Genomic DNA, 26,150 nt, shown 5'->3' on the forward strand with positions numbered 1-26,150 from the left:
AGCACTGCAATGGCACAGACTGGTCCATTCCCACCAGTACCATTAAGGAAAAGAGGTTAAAAGAAAACAAAGAGTAAATCAACTATATTTGAAGAAAAAAAGAAAAAGAAAAAAGAACTGGCAGAAAATATCTAACTTGAGCAGGTTCACTTGGAAATTACTGGGATTCTCTCCTGGAATCTTACAAGCTGCCCTGTTGTGGCTTTTTCTTCCTTCTGCCTTATTTGCTATGTAGTAGTAACACATTACTTCTGGGTTTTCCCCCATTTTAAAATAACATTTAGAAAAAAAAAAATCTAACAAATGGGAGAGAGTCTTGTATTATTTATGCAAAGAGGCTAGATCCCCAGATTACTTCAGAGTTAGATTGAATCCAGAGTTCAGACTTCTCCAGTTCTGAATATATAATAATTAAAACAAGCATGTTGATTTTGCAGCTTTGTAGTCAGATAAACTCAGATTATCATGATGCCAGGTTTTAAATTGTGCTCTTCTCCTGCCTATTTGTCTCCTTGACAAATTCTGAAGACATGGAGTTCCTAGAAGTGCTCACCGAAGGACTAGAGCGAGTCCTTCTTGTCCGAGGTGGTGGCAGTGAAGTGATCACCATTTATTCATAATCTACCCCTGAATGACTCTGCTGGGCCTCACCTTTCCAAAAAGGCTTCCATCCTCCATGGAAGTGCCAGCTCTTTACTACCACTCCCATCAACTAGGGACCTGTGTTCTGTGTACATCACGCTGAACTCTTAACGAGCTGAGCCTCAAGTACTTGTGCAGAAAAGTACAAACAGATCTGCTCTTTGCTACCATATGACCTGCTGTCCTTAAAGAAGAAGCAGATATTCCCTCAACCTCAGAACAATGCTCAAGTCCTACAAGCCATGCCTGTACCAGATAAAGGCAAGTTAGAATTAACAAGCTAAACCAATAAAATGAATTGGCAAAAGGGATGCTAGAAATTCAACTGAAGACAAAAGACAAGTACACATCTAACATTAAAGATGAGTCTCAGAAGTCATGATTCAATGATGACACCATGCGGGTAACAGCCAGAGAGACACAGCCTCATCATACTAAAGAATTCATGGCCAAGTACACGGGGAGCTAACATCTTTGTGGAGACATCCGTGGCAAGCCAAGATGAAAATTTTCGTCAGTGTATCCACTGCTCTCCAGGACTCTAATTTTACATTAGGGTACTAATATATAAAAACTGAAACATGAAACTGCAGCCCCTACTTCCTCCAAAATAAGATTCCCCCAAAATATGTTTAAGTACACATACTGTGTTGTATATTTCAGCTGTTTCTCAAACCCATCCTGTGGTTAGGATTGTAATACAGGCACTGTTACCATGGAAATTGTTTTTTAAAAGGTTGAGTAAAAATTCTTTCTTTCAGGTTCTTTGCAAGTGGACAAACTAAGCGAACTCCAAAATGTAGCTATCAAGATTGACATAAATGCAGTCTGTGGTTACCTATGAGACATGGGCAAAATATATAAGCTGTTATCTAAGAAATGCAGATGATGATGCATATTGACCAAGAGATTCTCCTTTCCTTCTCCCTTTTATGCCTTCTGGGTTATAGGCACAGATCAAAAATCATAGGAACAAACACACTAGGAAGACTGGCTAAAATCCTTTCCTAAAACCTTTGGATTATCCTTCAAAGGAAGAATCCAGCAGTGGAATTCGAAGGTTATAGCCATACTCCTTCCGTAGTGCCAAAGTTACTGAGCTGCTGCTACTCTTCTTACCTACTTCCCTGAAGTGGCATGCAATTGGCATTGGCCTGTTTCCAGAAACTTCTTTCATTAGGAAACCTGTGGACTCATTCCCAAAGCCAGCCATAGTGAAGACTTGTAACAGTCTTCTATTTCAGTTTTGTTTTCAGAAAGCTCTAAATGTGTCAAGGAAATGCTTCTGCAAGCTTAGCTTTTTATTTGCTAACTTAATGATCACAAAACACCTGCCTTTCGAGCATAGGGAAAGTGCCCTGTGTGACTGAGTGGTAATTTCATATATGTGAAATCTTCATTTATTGTACAGGATAGGGTATTCCAAGAAACTATCTTGCCTGTATTCACGTCTGCTTTTGAATTTCATTTTATTAATGATAAATAGTACCACTCTTTCATTACCAGTAGGATATGGAGCAAGCTGACTTGCTCCGTAGTCTGCAGACTATTCATCTGACCCTTATGGACAGAGGAGAAAAACCCTTCAATATGGCTTAAGAAACTGAGTCATTTTGGTTTATTCCCTTTGCTCTTGTTTCAGTGTCCCAGCCCACTCAGGTAGCAAAGCAGACAAGATCTTTTAAGTCTTTTTTCTGCTGCTTTCTGCAGAGGGTAGAAGCATTGTTTACAACTTTCATTGCAACACTCCATTGCTAAGTTGAGTCCAGCAGTAGTGGAACAGGTCCCCTAGGACCCAAGCTAGTAAAGATCCATGCTCTAAAGGTCAGCTTTCCCAGGAATTCCTTTACATTTACACAAAACCTCTGGCCAAAGTGATAAATATTTTTTCCCATATAGAAAAAATACGGGCAGAAAATAAGGTTAGTTTTACAAGAGCTTTTTGTGGCTGGAGCTCTGTAAGAATCCTTTAAAGGGATAATGGAATTAGTGGCTGCTAATACAGCCCCTACTTTAGGCCCTAAAACACAATCACTGTTACATGGGGAAGTGGTTATTAGGCCAGATTTAAACTCATCTCTGTCTAGAGCATTTCATGTCTATGTGTTACTTATGTTGTCTGCAAGGTGTCTTGTCTCTTTTAATCACTGCAAATAAAGCAATACCGAAAACTTGATGAGAAAATGCACCTTAGAGGAAGGGGCTTTGTGTTTCAAGCAGGAAGAGAAAGGAAAGACCTCCTCCTGCCTTTTGAAGAGATCCAGCTTTTAAGTCTTAGCTATGACTTTACCAGGGCAGGTTATGACAATATTCATTTTCCAACTGCTGGCCCTCTGCCTTTTATAGCCATCTTAAAAGCTTAAGTTTGAATTGCAGCATCTGTCTGACAGGTGCCAAGTTCCTTTTGGCAGGGGAAAGATCACTACTTTGTATCTTCCGTTGCCTCAGATTCCTGTGTCCCCCGAGATCCCACCAATCCTCTTTCTCCCTAAACATGTTAAAAATCCATTTTTGTGGATATTAAAGTAGCAATTACACTGTAAGCATTTTATGTGCTTTTTTTGGTCTGGTTTATTTTTCTTTTCATCATGTATAATCTGAATTCAGCATTATTTTCTCACATTTCTCTAGTATCTCCAACAGAATTTTTATGTCCCAGCTTGTGTTAAATAGAAGTGAAATATTAAGGAGGATAGATTTAAGGGAAACTTGTGCAACTTTTTTTTAAAGCACTGTTCTCAACCATTTAATTTATTAAAAGGAGATGCTGCTGTAGCTCTTGATTTATCAGCAACCACTCTTTTGTTTACAGAGTTATGGTTTTATTTGTTGTTTTGCTCTCTACTGGAAACATAAATAAAGTTTTCTACCTTATTTTCAGTCAAGAGTTGTGGTAGTTTTTTTGTGTTTGTAGTGATATGTACATTGTCTTTCTAGGATTTGTCTCTTCACCATGGAGAAAAGAGACCTTTTGGTCCTTTTCAGTGAGTGATAATGTTAAGGGTTAGTATGCTGAGGAGGAGCCACTGGGCATGAAGTCGGCTGTAAATGAGATCCAAATACATAGGCACCACGTGCTTCTTTCTCAGGTTCACAAAAGCAGTCCTCCTCCACTGAACTCCATCCTCTGAAAAAAAGAAAAAATGAATAGGTTAATGGTGAATGAGTACTGAAATAACTTCCTGAATCAAGTACTTAATACTTTAATCATAAGCTCTATTTTGCTTTATCTTTAAAATATAACAACTTCCAAACTCCTAATGGATCTTATTTCTTAAGAAATGAGCTCTAATAGCAACTGTGATCCCCCACCATCAAATGGATCAACTATTTACTGTACATCACATCTGCCCCAAATTTAACTTTCCTTTTGCCTTACCTCAGGGGGCTCAATGAAGGCTAACCAATCTGATGCATGTGTAGGCAAGAGTCCCATTGACTGGCACTTATAAACAGCCAATGCCAAACCCATAAGGTTCCCAATGAGATACACCAAACCCTGAAGAAACTTCTGGCTTGAACTTTCTAGCATCTTGAAAGCTGTTGGGATAACAGAAAGTGTCAAAAACCAAAACAACTTTTTTTTTCAATACGAATCAGGCCATATATTAATATATATAAAACAGACAGTCCAGTCCCATAGTAAGAGTACAAATAGAACCATTAAAGGTGAACAAAAGCCCACAAGCACCATTTCCTCCTCCATGCCACCACCACTGCCATCACCACCCTACACACACTCCTACTGCAACTAGCCAAGAGCTAGCTGTGCCAAAGACTTCCCGTAATGGGTTCTGCCGAAGAATTTGCCTTTGATTCTTAAAGCTTAGGGAGGATTATTATTTCAAGAATACTTACTGGCTGAAATGGCCATAAGTGCCTGAATGGGTCGCCAAGCCATCATACACACCATCATAGTAGGGAAGATGGAGATAGTATTGCCTGCCATGTACATGATGAAGAGGTTCATGGGAATCTGTTTCAGGGGACCCAAGGCAATGTCCCAGCAGCGCTAAAACAAACACAGTTTTAACCTCTGATCACTATCCTCAGTCCTACGTTATATCACTGGTGTTAAAGTCAAATGAACACAATTCCCGACTCTGTGCTTCTGAGTGAGCTGACTCCTCAATTCCACCACCTCTGCCCTTCTCCCACTTTGCCACAGGAAGCTTGCTCTTCTCCTAAAGATAAGGCATCTTCACCATTTCTGTGTTTCCCCATGGGTTTCCCAAATACCATTTTTCCCCCATGACTTGCGGTAAAGAAAAGACTTCCCTCCTTTTGTTCTTATACTTCTGCATCTATCACTGGCCCATCTACAACTGAAGAACTAGATAAATCCACATAGTGGTAGATTAGCATACCTCAATAACTAATAGAACAAACAGACAAATCCAGATATAGAAGATCTGAATGATATTATTAACCCAATTGACATATAGAACACTGCACCCAACAGCTGCAGAAATCACATTCTTTTCAAACACACATGGGACATTTACAAAAACTGACAACTTACTGAGCCGTGGAGAAAGTGTCAATAACTCTCAAAGAACTCAAATCATACAAAGCATATTCTTTGATTATAATGCAATTAAGCTAGGAATCAATAACAAAAAGATAACTAGAAAATCCCCTATGTGTTAGAGTGGAAAAATGTGCTCTAAATGATCCACTAATCAAGGAAGAAATTTCAGTGGAAAACAGAAATATTGTTAACTGATAACAAATACCATATATTAAAACTGTGGGACACAGAGCTTTGAGAAATTTACACCCTTAAATACATATTAGAAGACTAAATAAAAGTATCTAAGCATCTATTTCAAGAGGTAAGAAAAAGAATAAATTAAACCCAAGGAAATGGAAAGGAAGGAAATCAAAATGAGAGCAGAAATTAATGAAATTTTCTTAAAATCAACAAAGCCAAAGGTTTTTTCGAAAAGATTAGGAAAATACTGGTGAGCCTGATGAATAAAAAGCGAAATATTCAACAGCAAGAATGAAAATAGAGACATCTCTATAGGTCTTCCATATATTAAAGTGATCAATATTATGAATTTTGGGGAAATGGCTAAATTCCTAGAAAAAATAACAACTTACCTAAACGGCATAAGAAGTTGGAAATTTAAATAGTCTTATAACTTTAAGAAACTCTGTAATTAAGCTCAAATGGTATCCCTTGGCAAATTCTAAACATTTAAGGAAAAATTAAAGCCAATCTTATATAAACTCAGAGAAGAAAAAATGAACTCATTACTGTAATATGGGGCCTCATAAATACCAAAACCTGCCAATGACATTATGAGAAAATTTTACAGACCAATATCACTCATGAACCTAAATACAAAAATCCTAAACAAAATATTTAAAGTAAATCTATCTATATAAACAGAATAATATACCCCTGTCCATTTGGGTTTATTCCCATAAAAGAATAAATGGCCATATGTGTAAACAGTTCCCTTATCTGTCATTTACACAGATCACTTATATGAGAGTTTATTTATAGAATTCTTGTTTTTTTTAAATTTTTTGGCCCTACCGAGCAGCATGTGGGATCTTAGTTCCCTGACCAGGGATCAAACCTGTGCCCCCTGCGTTGGAAGCATGGAGTCTTAACCACTGGACCACCAAGGGAAGTCCCTATCTGAGAGTTTAAATATCAAATCATCCATACAACAGAATTGTTCTAAAATATGTATTTTATAATAATCTGCCTTTAAAATCACGCCATTTTAGTAATACCTATCATGTATTATTCATATTATGCTTTGATGTACCAAGATGAAAAATGACAGGACACTTATCAAGAAAATCACTGACAACAGCTCTGTCATTTTCATGTTGTGAAAATCACTGCATTTCATGAATCAAAGTTCATTTAATATTGAACAATATTAAGACTGAGAGGAAAGTGCCAGGCACTGTTCGAGGGACTTGGGAGACAAAATCTTGCTCTCATGGAGCTTAAAAGAGTGAAAAGAGAGATAATAAAATAAGTAAACTATATATGAATGACATGGAGAAATATATATGAATGATATGGAGAAATATAAAGTAAGAAAAGATAGGGAGTGCCATGAGAGTAGACTTCACTAAGAAGGTAACATTTGAGAGACTGAAAGGAGATGAGACAGCAAATCATAAAGGTATATGGGGGAAAAGGAAAGAACAAGTACAAAAAGCCTGAAATAGAAGCTTCCCTGGCATATTTAAGGAGCAGCAAGGAGGCCGTTCTGACTATAGGAGTGAACAAAGGGGAAAGTGGTAGGAGATGAAGTGGCTTAGACCAGGATGATAGATTACAGCAATAAGAATTAAGATTTTGAATCTATTTTGAAGGTAAAACCAACGGACTGTTGTGACAGGTTGGTTGTGTGGTATAAGGGAACTCCAGTAGAAAAAGATGACTTGAACTGGAACGCATTGCTACCACTAGCTAATTTTCAACCTACTTCCTTATATCTTATGTTCAAACGTCTTTTATTTTTCCAATTATTGAGCACTTTTGGCTCTGATATGTCAACTAATGTAACACTAATCTCAAGCAGTTTAGCTACCAAATATTCGGGATAAGGGCCATCTACACTAAGACATTCATATGCTGCGTGGGAGAAGAGGGTGGGTGTGTAGGTCAGGACTGGCCCAAGGACTACAGTGACATCTATACCTCTGTACCTTCTCCACTAGGATCCGGTCTGTCTCTTGCACGCTGGTATCAGGCACTTGCTTGTCCAAGTAACCAACTGGGTACAGCGAGTCTCCCTGTCCACCGCCCCGGTCACTTCGGCTCCTAGAGACCAAAACCAAGAAACTAAGGTTGCAGCCTTCCACACTTCATATTCCACATTTCCCGTTCGAATCACAGGAATAAAGATCCTCAGATGCATCTACCCAGATTAGACCAAGCCCTCTCGTGGGTTCGTCAGACCCTTGCCTGTAGGGAGGAATGAAATAAGCATCCTTTGGTCATAGAAACCTCTATGGCAGAGAAGCCTCTAGCTCCCCAGGAGTCGTTTCTGGGCCACCTATCCTTTTCAGGGAGTTGGGCCTGAGGGTTCAGGTCCTATTCCTCTGGGGTAGTGCTGGGGTGGGAGCTCTCTGATGTCTAACTTTGCCCATGCACCTCACCTGCTGCCTCCTCCAGGTCCGCTCAGCTCAATCGCCCACTTGAAGCGCCGGCCTCGGTTGGCCACCAGGCTCCCCTGGGCCGTCATGGCAACGACCGCCTCCCAAAGCTGCAGAGCTCCCGACCAAAGTGCAGTCGGGCCTCAAGCCCAACGGCGTCCACGACTTCTGGGGCTCACTCTGCAAGTCCACATCCGGCGCGTAAATGTAGACGTCACTTCCGTTCCGGAAATTGTCAGGCGGCTGACCGAAGGGTGTGGTCGGAACTACATAAGGTGGGAGGGAAAAACGGGAGGCAGAATGTAAAGCTGTCTAAAGCGTCTCCCTCGCCTTCCCTCCCTTCTGAAGAAGACCTGCTGGGTGTTCCCTCACCTCTGAGGTGCGTTTTATGGGACAGAGGGAAGTCCATACTGACTCTCCATTAGGGGTTGAAGCCCTGAAAAGCGTCTGGAGCTCTTACCGGTTCCCGGGAACACAAGATTCAAATCTCTATTTAAATCCTGGCTTCACCACGGATTGTGTGACCTTGAGCGAGTTACTTAGTAGCTTCTGGGTGTTGAATGTCCACCGTGTTCCAGGAACTTTGTGTCTATTATTTCATTTAATTCTCACAGTAACCCTGCGACGTAGATCTGTCCCTGCTCCGCAGCAAACCTAGGAGGCAGTGTGGGCGGGTTAAGGCTCTTGGGCTCAAGATTCAGACGGTCTCCGTTTGAATTCTGGCTCCGTTACTTAATTGCGTGACTTTGGGCAAGTTAGATTCTTTTGTGTTTGAAGCCTTTCCATAGGTACCTGCTTTCGAGGCTTGTTCTGAGGTTAAATGGAGTGCTCGCCACAAGTGCATGACGTGTTTTTTAATGTCATTAATCTCCAACATTATTCGTAGTGATTGGGTTTTGTATTCAGCTGTATACCTATATCATAATTAAATTTATTATTGGGTTTTTACGTTGTTTACTGTTTTTTTTCCCTTTTATAACCAATGTTGCTGTCACTGTCATTCAAATCATATATTCCTTCCCTTTTAAAGTACTCTCCTACTTGCTATAAAAAATTTTAAGCTATAACAAAGTTTCTTTGGTCTCCAGGGTACTCCAGGTCTTTTATTCATTTGTTCTAGGAATCCTCATAGTGTTATTTGCTAAGAACGTGTTCCAGAGAACGTGAAGATGTTGAGACTGAACTGAGGAAAGGTTCCAAGGTCAGATAAGTTCGAGATACTGTATTCTGCACATACATCCCAGAGATTCTCGGTGCTACTAGTATAACATTAAAACCACAGGAAATGATTCAGTAAATAATCTCCTTTCATTTTGTTTCCCAATCTGCCTGAATAACAAGCCTCTTTTTTTTTTTTTTTCCTATCACATCTGTTAATGTCCAGTGCAATCAATGTTCCATAGAACACAGAGGGCAACTTGCTATATACGTGCTGGAATTAAAGAGAAAGAAGAAGGCAGTCTTTAAAAATCTGACTGATATTTTTTAAAGATTGTTAGAATATCATTAGAAATCATAGATCCTTTATGGAAATGGAGATTCAGATTGGAATTAAACTTTTGGGGATCCAAGTTTTTGCACAAAAATGTGTTTTGTAAGAAAAGTTAAGGGAAACATATATTTTAATCCTGACTCCAGATGAACTCCTAAGAGAGGTAGGAACTCTCTTGGCCTACATTTCTTCATCTATAAAATAAGGGACTGGTACCAGGTAACTTCTAAGGGTACCTTCTAGTTCTAAAATGTATTTTTTTGGAATACATATTTTGCATATTATTCTTTCATATATGGTATATTCATAGAAAGAAGACAAATCATAAACACATAAAGGAATAATGGGGTTTCATATCATTTTTAAAAATTGTGCTTTCCCATACTTTTAGTAATTCTCTGCATTATGCGGGTACCACTTTTGGATTTAGAGAAATATAAATGTTATTAATTATAATATGACATGATTCTACACCTAGAAGTGGAATGGTTCTGTCCTAGATTCAAAGGAGACTCATCTTGGGAGCCCTTAAAAAATCCTGATGCCTTGGCCACACCCGCAGAGATTCTAATTCATTTGCTTAGGGTGGAGCAAGGTCATCAGTATTTCTGTTTGGCTCTCCAGGTGATTCTCCTTTGCAGCAAGGACTGAGAACCACTGACCTAGAGTGTTTTGTTGCTCTAAAATGACAAGGTTTGAATTTACACAAAGTAATTTAAGCAATCATTAGTTTTTGAGAGCCTCCTTTTATGCCTCCCACTGGGATAAACTTGAATTAGAAAATAATAGAAATACTGAAATTGTAAAAATAAATGTTAAACTTCCTTTACTCTGTGGCTTTGAGCAAATATGATTTTAATTAAAGAAACTGTGAGAAGGCAAACCATGATTCCACAGGTCATATGAGTTGCCTTGTTTGACTTTTACAATCTGTGCCACCTACGCAGTTTTGGTATTTGTTTTCGTAAATATCTTCCCCGCCCCTGCCACCCCACCCACCAACCTCTTTAGGAGTCTGAGAAGCTGACTATTTCTAATACTTCATGCCATTCTCTTCAGAGCAGTTGCATTTGGATTGAAACTTGAACAAAGAAATTTCTATTCACATAGCCAGATTTGTGAGAATGGATCCCTTTAAAGGAAAAAAAGCTTTACAGCTATGTCTTAAGTTTGTGGTTTCTGCCGTTTTACAGTGTCCCTATAATAAATCTATTCGGCTATCCTCAGTGGTCCAACCAGTTCCCCCAGTGTGCTCTAAAAGCTCCTAATCCTTTTGGCAGCTTAAATAAAATGGACTTCTATTGCAATCTCCATTTATTTGTGTTATTTAACTCTACTATCATTATTGCCTTCTGAAAAGGAACACCTTACTATTGCACCATTCATGGTGCAGTTTATTCCGTGTCAGTAATGGGGTTTTAACAAGAGGAAACTTTTTCTTCTGTTTTGTCTGTTTGCATTTTCAAACCTCTTTAGTGAAAAAAACAAAAAAAAATTTTTTTTTTTTTTAGTAAGATCCTACCTTGCTAGTTCTTGTTGGGTTTCTGCATCATTTCTATGCAGATTACAAATTTTTCAATTTCTAGTTCATGGCTCTGCAGTGTCATGAAATGCTCCTGTCAGCAGTGACATGAACTAATATGGTTCTGGGAAAAGATGTTGGTTAGTAAGTAATACCATTCTTCATTAGCAATTACCTTTTTTTAATTTCAGGAAGACTGTTGTGCAATTCACATTTTACCTGCAATTCACAGGTTCCCATTATAGCACTTACCTCCAGCACTTGCTTAGGAAGCTGGGAGGATTGCCATTCCCACAGATCCCATTAAAAGCTAAGAATGACAACCATAGCATGAGTCATAATGATATATCACTGATAGCCTAACATGTTTCTTAAAGCTTGGTTACTCTGGATTCATGCTGGTGATTAATTTCAGCTATCTTGGAGGTGGGCTAAACTGTCTCTACACCAAGGATCTGAATGACTAATCCAGGTCCTTTGTGGCATTTCTTCTTATGTGCTAATTTTAAAAAGCCTCGATTGGTTCTGTTATAAAGCATTGTTTTATAGCCTGAGTTTTTTGTAAGGAGGATTGTCCTCCCAAAATTCATATGTTGAAGCCCTAACCCCCAATGTATTTGGAGATGGGGCCTCTGGGGGGTAATTAGGGTTAGATGAGGCCATGAAGGTAGGGCTCTCATACTGGGATTAGTGTCCTTATAAGAAGAGACACAAGAGAACTTGCTGTGTCACTCTGCCATGTGAGGACACAATGAGAAGGTGGCTGTCTACAGCCAGAAAGAGAGCTCTCGCCAGGAGCTGAATCAGCACCTTGATCTTGGACCTCCCAGTCTCCAGAACTGTGAGAAAATAAATTTCTGTTGTTAAAGCCACCCGGTCTCTGGTATTTTGTTATGGTAGCCCAAGCAGACTAATGAAAGGATGAAGTGGAATTCAGGAGAACTGAAGGAGAATGATAAGTACCTTTTGTGTTTATTGAAGTGCTTTTGAAAGATAGTCATCCGTTAAAACATAAAATAAATGTAGGATTGTTTAATTTGTAGAAGTTTATTACATAAATGGAAACATATTAAATACTGCACTGACTTGTATTTTCACTTAATCCATCTTGGATGTCTTCCATGTCTGTCACTCAGATCTACCTCATTCTTTTTAAAGGCTACAGAGTATACATGGCATGGATGTAGGATAATTTAGTTAACCAGTCCCTAACTGATGGGCATTTAGGTTGTTCCCATTTGTCACTGTTACAAAAAAATGTTACTATGAACATCCCTGGGTAGTTTGTAAGCACAGTTCTGTAGGAGAGTCATACAATTAAGGTCGCTTACCACAGAGGTTATACAGTTACAATATTAATAAATTCAAATAGGCCCTCCAAAATGTGCTAATTTACACTTTTCAAGAGTTTGTGGACTAAATTATTTTTAGTCTTATAGTGAGTTATATAGTGTCCCCCTGAAATTCACATCCACCTGGAACCTCAGGATGTGACCTGAATTGGAAATAGGAACTTTGCAGATGTAATTAGTTTAGATGAGGTCATATTGGATTAGGGTGGGTTCTAAATCCAATAACTGATATCCTTATCAGAGGGGAGGGCACACAGATAGATATATGGGGTAGAAGTCCATGTGACAATGGAGGCAGATTGGAGTACTGCAGCTACAAGACGATTGCCAGAGCCACCAGAAGCTAGGAAGAGGCAAGGAAAGAAAGATTCTTGCCTAGAGCCTGCAGAAAGATCATGGCCCTGTCAACACCTTGGTTTTGGTTTTCCAGCCTCTAGAACTGTGAGAGATTGTATTTCTGTTGTTTTAAGCCACCCAGTTTCTGGTACTTTGTTACTATGGTCCTAGGAAACTAATACAAGTGTCCTTCTGAAAGAGAAAATCCATTCAAATGAATTAGGCTAACCAGGGTTAGCTTAAGTGGGAAATAATAACAAATACTAAAATAATATTGCCAAAGCTGCCAAATCAAATCCTAAACTTTAAAACATTTGCACAATTTTAATTTCCTAATTGCTGTAAATTAGTAAAGTGATTTTTAAAATTTATTTATTTATTTAATTTATTTTTGGCTGCATTGGGTCTTCGTTGCTGCATGCGGGCTTTTCTCTAGATGCAGCTAGCAGTGGCTACTCTTCCTTGTGGTGCGCGGGCTTATTGCTGTGGCTTCTCTTGTTGCAGAGCATGGGCTTTAGGTGCACGGGCTTTGGTAGTTGTGGCACATGGGCTCAGTAGTTGTGGCTCAAGGGCTCTAGAGCACAGGCTTAGTAGTTGTGGTGCACGGGCTTAGTTGCTCTGTGGCATGTGGGATCTTCCCAGACCTGGGCTGGAACCCGTGTCCCCTGCATTGGCAGGTGGATTCTTAACCACTGCACCACCAGGGAAGCCCAGTAAAGTGATTTTTAAAAATTATTTTAATTTAAAAAGAAAGACATTTATTAGATAAAATGGAAAATACAAATAAGTAAAAAAGATAATTAACATCCTACCATGCAAAAAAGTGATAATAATAATAATTTTCATGGACATTTTGATTTAGACTCTCCCAGATTTTTTGATTTATATTTTGACTTATTTAACATATGTTTTATAATATGCTCTTCCATGAAGGGCCATGTTTTTATTTTTGTAAAAGGCAAAGAAAAAGTCCGGCTAAATCTTTCAGTTTTTAAAAAAACTCTGATACCTCTGCCAGATGTTCAGTTTCTGTTGCTTTCATCCAGCCCTGGCCACAATCATGAGGCACCACCATGTTGCCCCTCACCAATTTCCACAGTCCTCCCCACCCAGCCTACAACTGGAACCACACCCCATTTCCCAGTACTGGAGCTAGTCCTGCTACCCTTTGTAGATCAGATTATTTCTGTAGAATATTTGTGCTCTCGCCTTTAAAGGATTCAGAGTTTAGGTAAGTTTGGGCAGCACTGCCTCTATCTTTCTATTTTTTTTTAATTTATTTATTTATTTACTTACCTACCTACCTACCTACCTCGCCACGCAGCTTGCGGGATCTTAGTTCCCCCCATCAGGGATTGAACCCGGGCCCTCGGCAGTGAAAGCGTGGAGTCCTAACCACTGGACCGCCAGGGAATTCCCTTTCTTTTAGAGATTCACAATTAATGTTAGTATTTTAAAGACTGAGAAATGCTACAGTAAAGAAATACTTGTTTTATCCATCAGTTACCGAACTTCTTTGGCCAAGGAAGCCTTTTTTACTTCTTCCTTTTCCCCTCTCTTTTCAATCTATCAACATCTTGCAGAACGGGTGTTCTGAAGAACACAGCTAATTTTGGATAGCCAGTTTAGGTTCAGACTCAATTTTGTTACTGCCAGAGTGGTTTGACTGTGTGTCCAGCTCCAAGAAATGGACTTCAGTCTTAGTGATCTTCCTGCAGCTCCAGTCTCTTGAGGCTGTAGACCTCTGTTGCTCTTTCAAGCCCCCTCCCCAAGGACATTATCCTGCTTCTCATGCTTGTTGTCCTGCCCATTTCATTTCCTTCCTGCCTGCACCCTGCCCTTGAATTCCTCTCTGCTATGCCTGTTTGTTATGAGGGCCCTGGAGTGTCAAACCCCCAAGCAACTGCATGACTGGACTTGTTTTGTGAAAGGTCATAACTTTCAGATACCCTGTACTGATTACCAGGCTGTCGGCACCACAGCGAGTCTGTCTCCCCAGCATTGGCCCCTCTCCTGGAACTGGTCTAGTTCCAAGACTGCTTTTCCAAGGCAGCAGTCAACCAAATTGTGTTCTTCTCAATCTTAGAAAAATCACTGGACAGGTAAAGTTGGGGGTGGGGAATATTTTGCAGAGAGAGAGCCACAATCAGTGTGCTATATACTATTAGAGTGTTTTACGTAGGTTACCCTGTTTCCTGACATCCCCTGAGAGAAGAGTTATCCTCGCTCTGCAGTTAAGGTAAAGATGGTGTAGAAGGGCCCAAAGGCAGTGATCTAGGCTTCTGATAGAGACGAGCCTTGCTCCAAAGCTAGTGTTCTTTCCACTCTAACATGCTGCCCCCTACTATCTTCCAGGTGACAGTATATGTAATTGCAGGAAATCTACTTGGGGAAGGAGGGAAACGGTCTCTTTGGCTTCAGATTTGAAAATCTAGAACAAATACCATCACCCGCTTTCCAGCTGTCGAAGTGCAACAGAGCTGCATCCAAAACAAACTGTTTTTAACAGGAGGATCCCCTACCATTCAACAGCCCCCCACCCTCCACCTGCCAAACAAAATCCAGGAAGCTGCTGCTTCTGCCACCAAGGCATCTGTACCGTGGTGGTATTTGAAACGACCGTGGATCTTGCAAACGGGGAGTGAGCTTTGCTCCTTTCCACTGCTACTGCCTTATCTGAAACTTTCCCTACTGCCATTCTTTCCTTCCACAGTCTGCACAGGAAGGTGGGGAAGGGAGGAGCAGAATAAAAGGGCTTGACTTCTCACTTTGACTGCCAAAGTCAGCTGGAATTTTCCAAGGGCTCTGAGGCTGAGCAGTGGATGTAGTTAGCTATGGAATGGATGAGCTATTGTACTTTACGTCTCTTCACGCTTGGTCCTCTATCAGGCCTGGCATCAGTCTGAGGGGATGAGAATGGCATCACCACAGTAGATGCTCTGGCTCCCTGAACCTCCGGCCTGAAGGACAACATTTTCATACCTAAGGCTCAATCCTCCCTCCCTCCCACTAGTCATCTTGCAACCTGGTGATAGATTAGTCCTCCTAAAGTACTGATTTAACTCTGTCATTTCCCTGCTCAATGCCTGTGCCTTGTTGTTTTGTATTTTAAAGTTTCAACTGCCATTTTTATTATTATGTGCATTTATAGTGATTGGCATTTCAATTAATATTATATGGATTGATCTATGTAATATGATATTTATCTTAAAAAGGCAGTTTACAAAGTTGTAAGGATACGATCTCACTTCTTAAATGTAGTTACATTTGCATAGTAAAATATCTGAAAAAAAAACATATGTTTTTTGTTCTGTTCAAATGGAAACAGTGCTTGTCCGTGAGTAATAGATGGTTTCTAATAGTTTTTTCCTTCCCAAACACCTTTGCTTCATTATTCCAGATCTTCACAACCTGTCAGATGACAGTCTTTGCTCCTGCTACTCTCCAGAGCTCTCTCCACCCCACTCAAATCGGGATAGACGGCGGTCCTGGAATTTATTTTGTACTTCCCCTGTCTGTCTGGAACACCCTGCCTGTCAAAATCCTGTCCAGCTTGTCAGGCCCGACTGCAGCCTTCCTGCATGATCCCTTCCCTGACTCTCCACTCAGAAGCGTACATACAACTTTGCATGAGAGTTCTTTTCTCACATGGGTGTTTATAGTCAGGGTTATTCTACACACCGTCCCTGAATGATGTCCATACCCCTGTGAGAGGGGGAATGTAGGGCAGAAAGGGTAATTCAGCTGCCTGTTCACTCAGATGGAAGGAATATTTAAGGCAGTCAGAAGGAAGCACTGAGGGAATGGCTAGAGAGGTGCACTCCCTTGGAGACTGTCCACTCTTTTTTAATCCCTTAACAACAACAAAAAAAACTTGATTGCGCTCCAAGGGGAAAAAAAATTCAACTTTATTGACTGAAAAATATCAATGAAGAAAACTGACCTGCATTTCATCACTAAAATGGTATATATTTCAAAAATAGCAATATGAAGGCAAATTTCTGTATTTTCACCTTAAGTTATGTTGACATTTGGCAGCCTCATGAGAACGATGGGCCAGAGATCTGTAAACCCCAGAACTAGAGTCTGAAGATGAACCTGCCTGAGACTCTTGCCCTAAGAAGCTCTAGAAATGAGAACATCAAGGCTCTCCTCTGGCCTGCAGACAACCTGGGACCTTGTTGGAGCTGAGATCCTTCTATGTTCACACAGCAGATTCCCTGAGTCCTAGGACTCTGTTACTTGTCTTACCTCATCACCCAGCCTTCCTTGGGGGTAAGAACTGTGCCTTACACTCTTCACCCTCTTCTGGTGAGGGCCCAGCACAGTGCCTTTTGCGTAGTGGATCATCGAGAAATTCCTGTTTGTGACAATGGTGATGAAGAAATAGTTGGAGAGAAAGTGACTTCACCCATGTGTGTTGAATTTTATTTTCTTTAAAACAGCACACCCGGGCTTCCCTGGTGGCGCAGTGGTTGAGAGTCTGCCTGCTAATGCAGGGGACGCGGGTTCGAGCCCTGGTCTGGGAAGATCCCACATGCCGCGGAGCGGCTGGGCCCGTGAGCCACAATTACTGAGCCTGCGCGTCTGGAGCTTGTGCTCCGCAACAAGAGAGGCCACGATAGTGAGAGGCCCGCGCACCGCGATGGAGAGTGGCCCCCGCTTGCCGCAGCTGGAGAGGGCCCTCGCACAGAAACGAAGACCCAACACAGCCAAAAATAAATAAATAAATAAATTTATTTAAAAAAAAAAGAGTAAGCTGCTAACTTAATTTGATTTAGGAATAGTCTTGCTAAAAAACAAAAAACAAACAAAAAAAAGCACACCCACTTAGTGGAAGTCATACTCCAGGAATGTTCTACGCTGCACACCACTAGAACCCAGGGCTCCTGCTCCCTTCACTCACTCACCCTGCTGGACCCTCTCAAAAGTCCCCTCTGTTGACAGGTATGGCCCCGCACAGCGGCATGTGCCTGCTTGTGCTTGGTACAATCTGAGAAGCTCGCAAAGGCATTGCTTATGCAAGACATATCCTAAAAATATTTCTCCCATCAACCTAAAGTAGTGCCTGAAATTTTCACCATTACTTAATTTTTTTGTATTAAGTAAGTAAGGACCTTGTTACTAGAGGGGAAAAATACATTGTTATTATCACCTAATGATATTTTAGCTCTGATTAGTTTATCTGCCAGGCCTCGCATTGCTCTGAATTCCCACAGCCTCTAGGATATACCTTTTATCATTGCATTCACCACAATGTATTGGAATGATCTCTTTCCCTGTTTGTCCAAGCCACTGTGAGCTTCCCCAGGCTGTCTCCTGGTACAGTGTCAGCCTGGCACATGATGGGCCCACAAAAATATCGTTAAACCCAACTTAGGTAGCCCTGGGGAGTTCTGAAGAGAGTGCCTAAAGCAGTGAGTCCAGGGATATGGAGTCTTGCAGTGAGCAACTGGTACACCAAATGCACTACTTGATAGGCTTCTGCAAGGGATGAGAGGCCCACCAGAGACGAACTTGCTCCTGTCACAATTTGGTTAATGTTGACCAGTAGCTTACCTGTGAAGATGGGTGGACTCTGTCTCCACTAAGAGGAAGAGAATTACCCTCAGTAATTAAAATCACGTCAGGGACAGATCCAACCCTAACCTCATCCTCTAGTGTTCGCCATCCCAAAGAAACTGAGCCTGCTTCCTGGGGACAGGGTCCACATCATGCATATTTCTTGTGTTCTTAAGAGTCCAGAACAGAGTCTGGCAAATATCAGGAACTAACAAATAAGAGCTAACAATTATATAGTGCTTACCATGTGCCAGATACATTCCTCTAAGAATTTTATATGTGTTAACTCATGTAATCCTCATAATGGTGAGGCAGATACCATTAACATCCCCATTTTACACATGGGGAAACCAAAGCTCACGGGAGTTTATATGACTTCCCCGAGGTCGCAGAGCTCCAGTCTACCCTTTTAAATATTTTGCCTTAGTGCACTTAAATAGGAGTGAATGAATAAGTCTCTCCCTGCACCATATTTTTTTAAAATAAATTTATTTATTTATTTATTTGGCTGCGTTGGCTCTTCGTTGCTGCGCACGGGTTCTCTCTAGTTGCAGTGCCCGGGCTTCTCATTGCAGTGGCTTCTCTTGTTGCGGAGCATGGGCTCTAGGCGAGTGAGCTTCAGTAGTTGTGGCTCGCGGGCTCTAAAGCGCAGGCTCAGTAGTTATGGTGAATGGGCTTAGTTGCTCCGCGGCATGTGCGATCTTCCCAGACCAGGGGTCAAACCTGTGTCCCCTGCCTTGGCAGGCGGATTCCTAACCACTGTGCCACCAGGGAAGTCCCATCCCTGCACCATATTTTTATAGCAGATTGTTTGCACCTCCTGGTGCAACACTTAAAGCACGGTTTCACCCACTAGACTGTGACTAGCGCAGGGTCATTCTTTGACTGTTAGCACCCTCAGTTCCCCGAGCAGTATTACTTGCCCCATCGTAGCAGGACTACCATACGTACCTGTGTCCGCCAGGGGGCACTGTGGCCGCACCTCCTCCTCCCGCTCCCTGCACCCCTGCGCAACCTGAGAGGGGCGGAGCCAGCGTGGGGCGGAGCCTCCGAGACGCCCTAGAGGGAGGTATCCCGGCGGGCCGCGCGTGCGGCCGCGTTTGAATGGCCCTGAGTGGGCTCGGCAGGGGATTCAAGGGATAGTCTGGGCGGCCGGGGCGCAGTCGGTCAGCGCCTGGGCTAGGCGGAGGCGCCGCGGTACCATGAGGCGCCGGTAAGTGACGACCGAGCCTGCGCCATCCCCGCGCCGGCGGTTGCCCTGCAGGGGCCAGGCTTCTCCTCGGGCCTGACCGCGCCCTGGGCCCACCTGCAGGCCCCGCGGCGGCCTCTGCTCGGCCCGGCCCGGCCCGCGCGGGGCTGCAGGGGTCGGGGGTCGGGGCGGCGAGGCCGCGGTCTCCCGTGGAGCCCCCTACCCGGCCGCGGCGAGGAGGGTCGGGGCGGCGGTCGCAGGAGCCCGCCCGGGTGGGCGCGAGGGGTCCGGGCCGGGAGAGGCGGGGACGGAACCTGCTGTCACTTATTTATCTGCGGGTGGAGCCGACTTGTGCATCCCAGGGAGGGGGGAAGGACGCCGGCGTCTGAGGCGCTCTGTTTGAGGACAGGTTTTTCCGAGAGCCGCCTAGGCCTGGCCGTGGTATTTCCTTATTTTCTGTCGGGTCCTTGCTTCCCTGACACATAACCTTTTGTTCAGCAGGACAAAAACTTGACATAACTGCATAAGAATTGCTGATTGCAACTTTAAAAACCTCATTGTATTCTCTGAAAAGTTGTTCTGTAACAGTACCTAGGCTTTTACGAAGGTCTTAAATTGGCTTAAATATGGAGAAAACAAAGAGTTGATTTGTTTTCTTGTGGCTTGTAAAATTCCTTGAAAACAGAGGTGTCTGTGTCGGTTTCTTTGAGATTAAAAAAAAAAAAAAAGACTAACAGAAATTAGGTCTGTAATAATCACCAGTTTAGCACTGGCAAAGATTATGAGAAACTAGTCCACCTAATAGCTTAAATTTGTGTAGTTTGCCCTGTTGTGTTGTTTTTTAAACCAGCTTCAGGCTTGAATCAGAATTTTATACGTTGAGGCTTTTACTTGGCTAATAACTAGCGTTGTAATCATAACATTGGTCAATATTTATTTTGTGCTTTCTATATGCCAAGCACTGTTTTGAGAGCTTTGCTTTGAGACAGATATTATTATTATCCCCATTTTGACAAAGAGGAAACTGAGGCACAGAGACGTTAAGTAACTTGTACAAGGTTACACAGCTAATATAATTGGGACCCAAGCAGGCTGGCTCCATGCTTTTAGCTATGCTGCTCTACTGCCTCCTTTATATGTGGCTCTTTTTAGTTTACAAAGCAGTTTCATTTTATTTACTTCTCTCAACTGGGGAGATAATATACGTGTGAGGTGCGTTCGTGTACATGCACACACTACTAAATCGAGTTCTCTGCTCTTGTGGACGTAACTTTTGTGCATCAAGCAGCAAAATCCATTGGCTATTTTAAGATAAATAGAATTTATAAAGTTCATGTTTGTATTGTAGGTTATAGTTTTAATTCCTTTGTGTCATTCCCTAAAAGTGTAGAGAACAGTTTGAAACCTATGTAATTCCTTAAAATATACCATTATATATTAATGATTCTTTCTGAAAACTTACTGAGTGGTTACTCTGTACTTGGAATGATTAACTTAACTAATAACTCCATGACAAGAAATAGGATTCAAAAACAATTAAGAAATCAGTTTACACTTATTTACAGCCAAGCATTTAAATTAATTTCATTCATCAGTTATCAAGCAATGTTAGGCCCAATTGGTTATACAAAAGAAATGTGCCAGGGCAACAAACCTGAGGGAAGTTAGTCTAGTTTGGGATCAACAATCACCACCACCACCACCAAAAAAAAAAAGAAGAAAGATATATGAGATATTCTTTATTAGTGCAGTGGGTGTATGATGAACTGAACTGAGTAGATCAGTAATACTTCTGAAAAGAACCCAAACTGAAGCATGGATGTAGGGCGTTGAATAGAAGTGTGAATGGGGAATTTTAGTGAGGAAACAGTGTGTTCAAAGACTTGAAATTGGGAATGAAAATGATTTTTCTAGGGAACAGTAAGTCTGGTCTATTTGGAAAGTTCCTATTGAGAAAAATAAGATTATGGCAGACTATGAGGAATGTTATATAAGACATATGTCAAAGTTTAGGTTTGACATATATATAAAAAGAGATATGATTTTAGAAGTTTAAAAACTTTTAAATCGGTTATTCTCAGCTGCTGGCAGTTTTGCCCCTCAGGGGACATTTGGCAGTGTCACGCCTTGGGGGGTGGGGTGCTATTGGCATCTAGTGGATAGAGGCCAGGAATGCTGCTAAACATCCTGAAATGGGTCAGCCCCTCCATGAGAAATAATTACCCCAAATGTCAGTGGTGATGAGGTTGAGAAATCCTCTTTTAAGTTGTTTGCTTATATGGCCAGCCTCTGTTTCCATGTGCTATAGATAAATGTGAATGATGAATTTTCAGACCATGAGTACAAGCAATATTAAAGTTAGGGAGAAGCTGCCTCAGAGACCTCAAGAAAGCAGCTATTGTTGGAGTCCTGGGGGAAAGAAGCTATAAGGAGTTAGGATAGGAGCACTGAGAGTGAACAAGTAGTGGTAAAAATGAGACAACTATTTAAATAATATTTTTTCCAAGTTTGAAAATAATGCATCTTCATTGTAGGAAATTTAGGAAATGTAGAGAAAGTGTAAAAAGAGCAAAAACCGCTTATAAAATCCCCCAAGCAGAAAGAACAACTGTTAACATTTTCATGTGATGTTTCCTTTCAAATCTTTTTTTATGCTGATAGCTATTTTCCTTCATAAAACTAGGATTATACATTTTTCTCCTTGTGGGTTTGTTTTTTGTTTTTGTTTTTGTTATTTTGACTTAGCATATCATGAGTATTTCCCATTCTTTGAAAAATGTTCTTCAGTCGGTCTTCTTTGTTTTTTTGTGTGTGTTCTTTTCAAGTTGGGAATTTTGCTTTGTATTCAAAAGAGACATTTTGAAAGAAGAAATATTAGAACATGATGACTGATTAACTATAGGAAACAATAAGGGTAAAAGTGTATGGTATGTCCAAGGTTTTAAATCTAGGAAGCTAAAATAATGGTGCAGCTATTGAAATAAATTGGGGTTCTCATAATACTTCTCATCTTAGGTATGGAAACTGCCGTTTACAGAGACACATAATGAGATTTTAATGAGGATCCTTGATGCCTATCAGCTTACATTTTTCCTAAAACTCCTATAATTAATAATCTTCCTTTTCTTTTCTTTCTTTTTTTTTTTAAACTTTTTGTTTTTTGTACTAAGCTTATTTTTCAGTTCTTTCTTTGCAAGTCTTCCCCTTCTTGCAAAGGTTTTTTGAAATATGTTTTCTATTAGAATACTAAGTACGGCTCAAGTTTGTTGGTCATGAATCTTTACTTTGAAAGATTAAATGACTAGTTTGAGTTTTTAAAATGTATGGATTGCTAAAGTTTATAAGCATGGGGTGAGTATAACTCTTCCAGAGGAGGAGGAATTATCTTTAAAAATGCTTGCCCACTGATGGGATGCGTCATTACATCACATCAGTCTATATTACATTGCTATTTTATCAATCATTATACTTGTTGATCTCTATCAGTTAATTTGGTGCTTTGTGGAAAATGTATTTAGGAAAGTAAATTAAAAAAAAACCTTAAAGCTATTACAAATGGTACTTTTACTGGGACTATATGCTTTTCAAATTGGATAGGATGTAATTTGACTTTTTTTTTACTACTGACTGTTTTAGTACTTCATGTTCATCCCCCACCCCCGGTATCTTCTCACTAATAGCTAATATCCATTAACTTTGGAGAAGTTTTATAATTTCTTTGTTCTTGGGACATGATGAGGGTAGAGATGGGAGGAAAAGGTCTTCTGAAAGCTCCCCCCAGTTTGCCTCCCCTATAACCACCTGTCTCTCCTTCAGTTTTACACACTGCCTAAAATTCCTGAACAAGTAATTCAGGAACCTACCACCTATGTATGAATCTTGAATACCCATTCTAGCATCTCTTCTAACTAGTGTAATCTTAAAACAGGCAGCCTGGTTATACGGGAAAGGCTGTAACACTGGAAGTTACAGTTCTAAGCCTGGTTCTCCTATTAGTGGCTGAGTGTTCTTGGGCAAATCCCTTAATCTTATCTGTAAATTGAAATTATCTCCAAGGTCCTTTCCAAATCTTAAGAGTCTGTGAATCTGTGATGTATTTGCTTTTGTAATTACCATGGGGAGACTATTAGTCTTTTACATTTAAGCGTGAATTAATCATAGATCATAAATGATTTCTTCCAAAGGCATTTGTAAAAGCTACTCCCATATCATAAGACTGGGGGAGGAATTTTAGAATGGAATTTAAATGGCACTAGAATACAAGCTCCAGGAAGGCAGGGAACTTTGGTTTGTTCACTTCTGTTTTCCCAGTTCCTAGAGTGGTAATTAGTATATAACATGTGTTAATATTTGTTGAATGAGTGAAGGAATGGGTTGTTTCTGAGGAAAGACAAGCTTGTTGGAGTACTGTACAGATCCTCTGAGTACCTTGAAAGAACTCAGAATACAAATCAACCTGATTACAACCCAATCATTTCTACAATATAAAAATACCTCCTAGTTGTTGTAAAGCATCCATTGTTCACTTGGCTGCCTTTCAGAACTATTAAGCCATGACTGCCCTGACTGCCCCTCATGCTCACAAAGTGCAGTTTTGTCCACCACCAGATCTTACTTCAGTGCCAGCCTGATTTTTCAATGTGCCTTTTACTCTTATTTCCAAAAATCTATGCTCTGCCTAGTCCCTATACCACTTAATATTATCATTAACAGTATGTTTAGTGTTATCGCAAAAATAAATCATATATATCGATTAAAATTTGGTCTTTCATCTATGGAGGATTCATGGCACAGCAGTTAGAAACTAGTACTCTTAGCCTTCCTATTCCAGTCATCCTAATTCTACAACTGCCATATAAAATAATCTTCAGGAATATTTTTAATCATATGATATACAAAGCTTCTAAGTAAGCCTGTTTTGTCTACAAACTAAAGTCCAAGATTCCGGACCCAGCATTCAGTGATTCTGCATTTTATCCAGTCTACCTTTTTAGTCTATCCTAGTCTTTCCCCTGCAGTGACCTGGACTGTAACTATTTTTTTTTTTTTTTGCCGTGCCACGCGGCTTGCAGGATCTTAGTTCCTCAGGGATGGAATCTGGGCCCTTGGCAGTGAAAGCCCAGAGTCCTAACCACTGGACCACCAGGGAATTCCCTGGACTCTAACTATTTGTAGATAATAATGAAACAAACACAGTTATTCTTACCTAGAAGATATGTTTTCAAATAAGGAGAGGCTGACAGACTATTTCTCAAGAAGCCTTGTATTGGGTGGCATTGATTATTTGACTAAATTATTAATTTACTGAAAAATAACATCAAGGAACAAGAATCCTTAAAACTCTACATAAACAATTTTTTCTCTCCTTGTTGGCAGACGTATCTGGAAATTAAGTATATGTATAGTATATATATTTAGTGGTATTAGTTGACTACTTAGTGAGACTGACTATATAATTCTGTGCCCACAGCATTGTTTGGATGGTTTATCAGTCTGGATGGGCTCGGTTATTTTGCAGTAACAAATAACCACCATATCTCAGTGGCTTAAAATAACAAAGGATTATTTCTTCTCAATTCATATTACATGTGAGTTGTCTGGGGGCTGTACTGTGTGTTGTCCTTGCTCAGGAATACTGAGCAAGTCATATGACCGTGCCTAACTTCAAGATGATGAGCAAGTATAAACCTATCATGTATCTGAAAGGAGAACTGGAATATCATGGCACAGTTTTAATGTTTACCACAGTTGGGGCAACCATTGACTTTTTTTTTTTTTTTAAGTTAGAGAGGAAATGTTGCTTTGTTCAGGAGACCGGCAGCCTGGAGAGAAGGTGGACTCACGTCCAAAAACCAACTCCTCCTTTGACATTTTTTAATATATTGTTACTCTTCTCTCCTGCCTGACCGTTAATCTTTCATGGTTGACATAATCTTTCTTTAGATATGTTCCTTCATTTATCAGCTATTCATTAAGTACCCACTATATGTCAGGTACTATCCTAGATACAATGAATGTGGTTCCTGGTCTCATGGAGTTCACAGTCTAGTGGGAGGACAGGGACAAAAAGCAAATAAGCAAGTTAATTTCAGATAGTGATAAGTGCTATGGAGGGGAGAAATAAGGTACTGCTGTAGAGAATGGTTGGTGGTGAGGGTAGGGTTATCCTTGATTGGGTGGCCAGGGAAATCTTCTGGGGTGGGTGACATTTGAGCTGGGAAGCAGCAGCCCTGAGGGTATGTGGGAGAAATATCTTAAGCAGAAGGAATGCCACAAAATGGAAATGAGCTCAACATGTTTAAAGACAGGAGACCAGTATGGCTGGAGCATTTAGGAGAAACTGATACTATAGTGCAAGGGAGAGATGATGGTAGTTTGCTCTAGGATGGTGATAATATATTCCCAAACTATATTCTAGTTTGGGAATATATTATAAAGGCATAATCAATGTATTGGATATAGGGAGTTTAAGAAAAGAGAAATCAAGGATGAATCCTCTGTTTTGGACTTGAGCAACTGGGAAGATGATGGTTCCATTTACTGAGTTAGGAACAGTTAGGAGGAGCAGATTTAAGAGGGTGGATATTAAGGGTTCTATTTTCAATATATTAAGTTCAAGAATGATGACTCTTAGACATCCGAGTGGAACTGACTTGTAGGATAGTTGGAGATACAACTCCAGAGTTTAGAGGAAACATTGAGACAAATGATTTTTTTTTAAATAAATTTATTTATTTATTTATTTATTTTTGGCTGTGTTGGGTCTTCGTTTCTGTGCGAGGGCTTTCTCCAGTTGCGGCGAGCGGGGGCCACTCTTCATCGCGATGCGCGCGCCTCTCACTGTCGTGGCCTCTCCCGTTGCGGAACACAGGCTCCAGACGCGCAGGCTCAGTAGTTGTGGCTCACGGGCTTAGTTGCTCC

At 40.8% G+C, this 26,150-nt stretch overlaps 3 protein-coding genes and 1 long non-coding RNA gene across 12 annotated transcripts in view; 3 read left to right on the forward strand and 1 right to left on the reverse strand.

Annotated features, from left to right (window-relative positions):
* The window catches only part of SLC12A6 (solute carrier family 12 member 6), an 89,966-nt gene extending 86,444 nt beyond the window's left edge, over positions 1–3,522 (forward strand). For all 4 annotated transcript variants that reach the window (XM_082384946.1, XM_082384947.1, XM_082384948.1 and 1 more), the window contains one exon: positions 529–3,522. In XM_082384946.1, the coding sequence (XP_082241072.1) occupies positions 529–620 (92 nt within the window). In that variant the 3' untranslated portion in view covers positions 621–3,522. The remainder of the gene's footprint in view (positions 1–528) is intronic.
* On the reverse strand, positions 3,443–7,982 carry EMC4 (ER membrane protein complex subunit 4). Of its 5 annotated transcripts, none has more exons than XR_014242523.1 (5): positions 7,780–7,982; positions 7,319–7,441; positions 4,501–4,584; positions 4,022–4,182; positions 3,443–3,769 (listed from the first exon to the last, which is right to left on the reverse strand). XR_014242523.1 is itself a non-coding variant. In XM_082385091.1 (5 exons), exons 1-5 carry the CDS (start codon positions 7,863–7,865, stop codon positions 3,734–3,736), a joined length of 552 nt encoding a protein of 183 aa, XP_082241217.1. In that variant the 5' UTR covers positions 7,866–7,982; the 3' UTR covers positions 3,443–3,733. The 5 variants fall into 5 exon arrangements, 4 of the variants coding, with proteins under 4 accessions (XP_082241217.1, XP_082241220.1, XP_082241219.1 ...); XM_082385091.1 differs by having other exon boundaries at positions 4,501–4,654; positions 7,327–7,441; XM_082385094.1 differs by lacking the exon at positions 4,022–4,182 and having other exon boundaries at positions 4,501–4,654; positions 7,327–7,441.
* A 71-nt stretch (positions 7,983–8,053) lies between these two features.
* On the forward strand, positions 8,054–17,213 carry LOC309625508. Of its 2 annotated transcripts, none has more exons than XR_014242544.1 (3): positions 8,054–8,155; positions 8,897–11,631; positions 15,879–17,213. It is a non-coding gene; the product is annotated as an uncharacterized lncRNA (long non-coding RNA). The 2 variants fall into 2 exon arrangements; XR_014242545.1 differs by having other exon boundaries at positions 8,897–8,977.
* A 1,855-nt stretch (positions 17,214–19,068) lies between these two features.
* KATNBL1 (katanin regulatory subunit B1 like 1) overlaps positions 19,069–26,150 on the forward strand; it is a 49,840-nt gene continuing 42,758 nt past the window's right edge. The window contains exon 1 of the mRNA XM_082385059.1: positions 19,069–19,253. The gene's annotated coding sequence lies outside the window, so the exon portion shown is untranslated. The remainder of the gene's footprint in view (positions 19,254–26,150) is intronic.

The sequence above is a fragment of the Balaenoptera borealis genome, assembly GCF_965194805.1.
Source record: "Balaenoptera borealis genome assembly, chromosome: 3".
Lineage (NCBI taxonomy): Eukaryota > Metazoa > Chordata > Mammalia > Artiodactyla > Balaenopteridae > Balaenoptera > Balaenoptera borealis.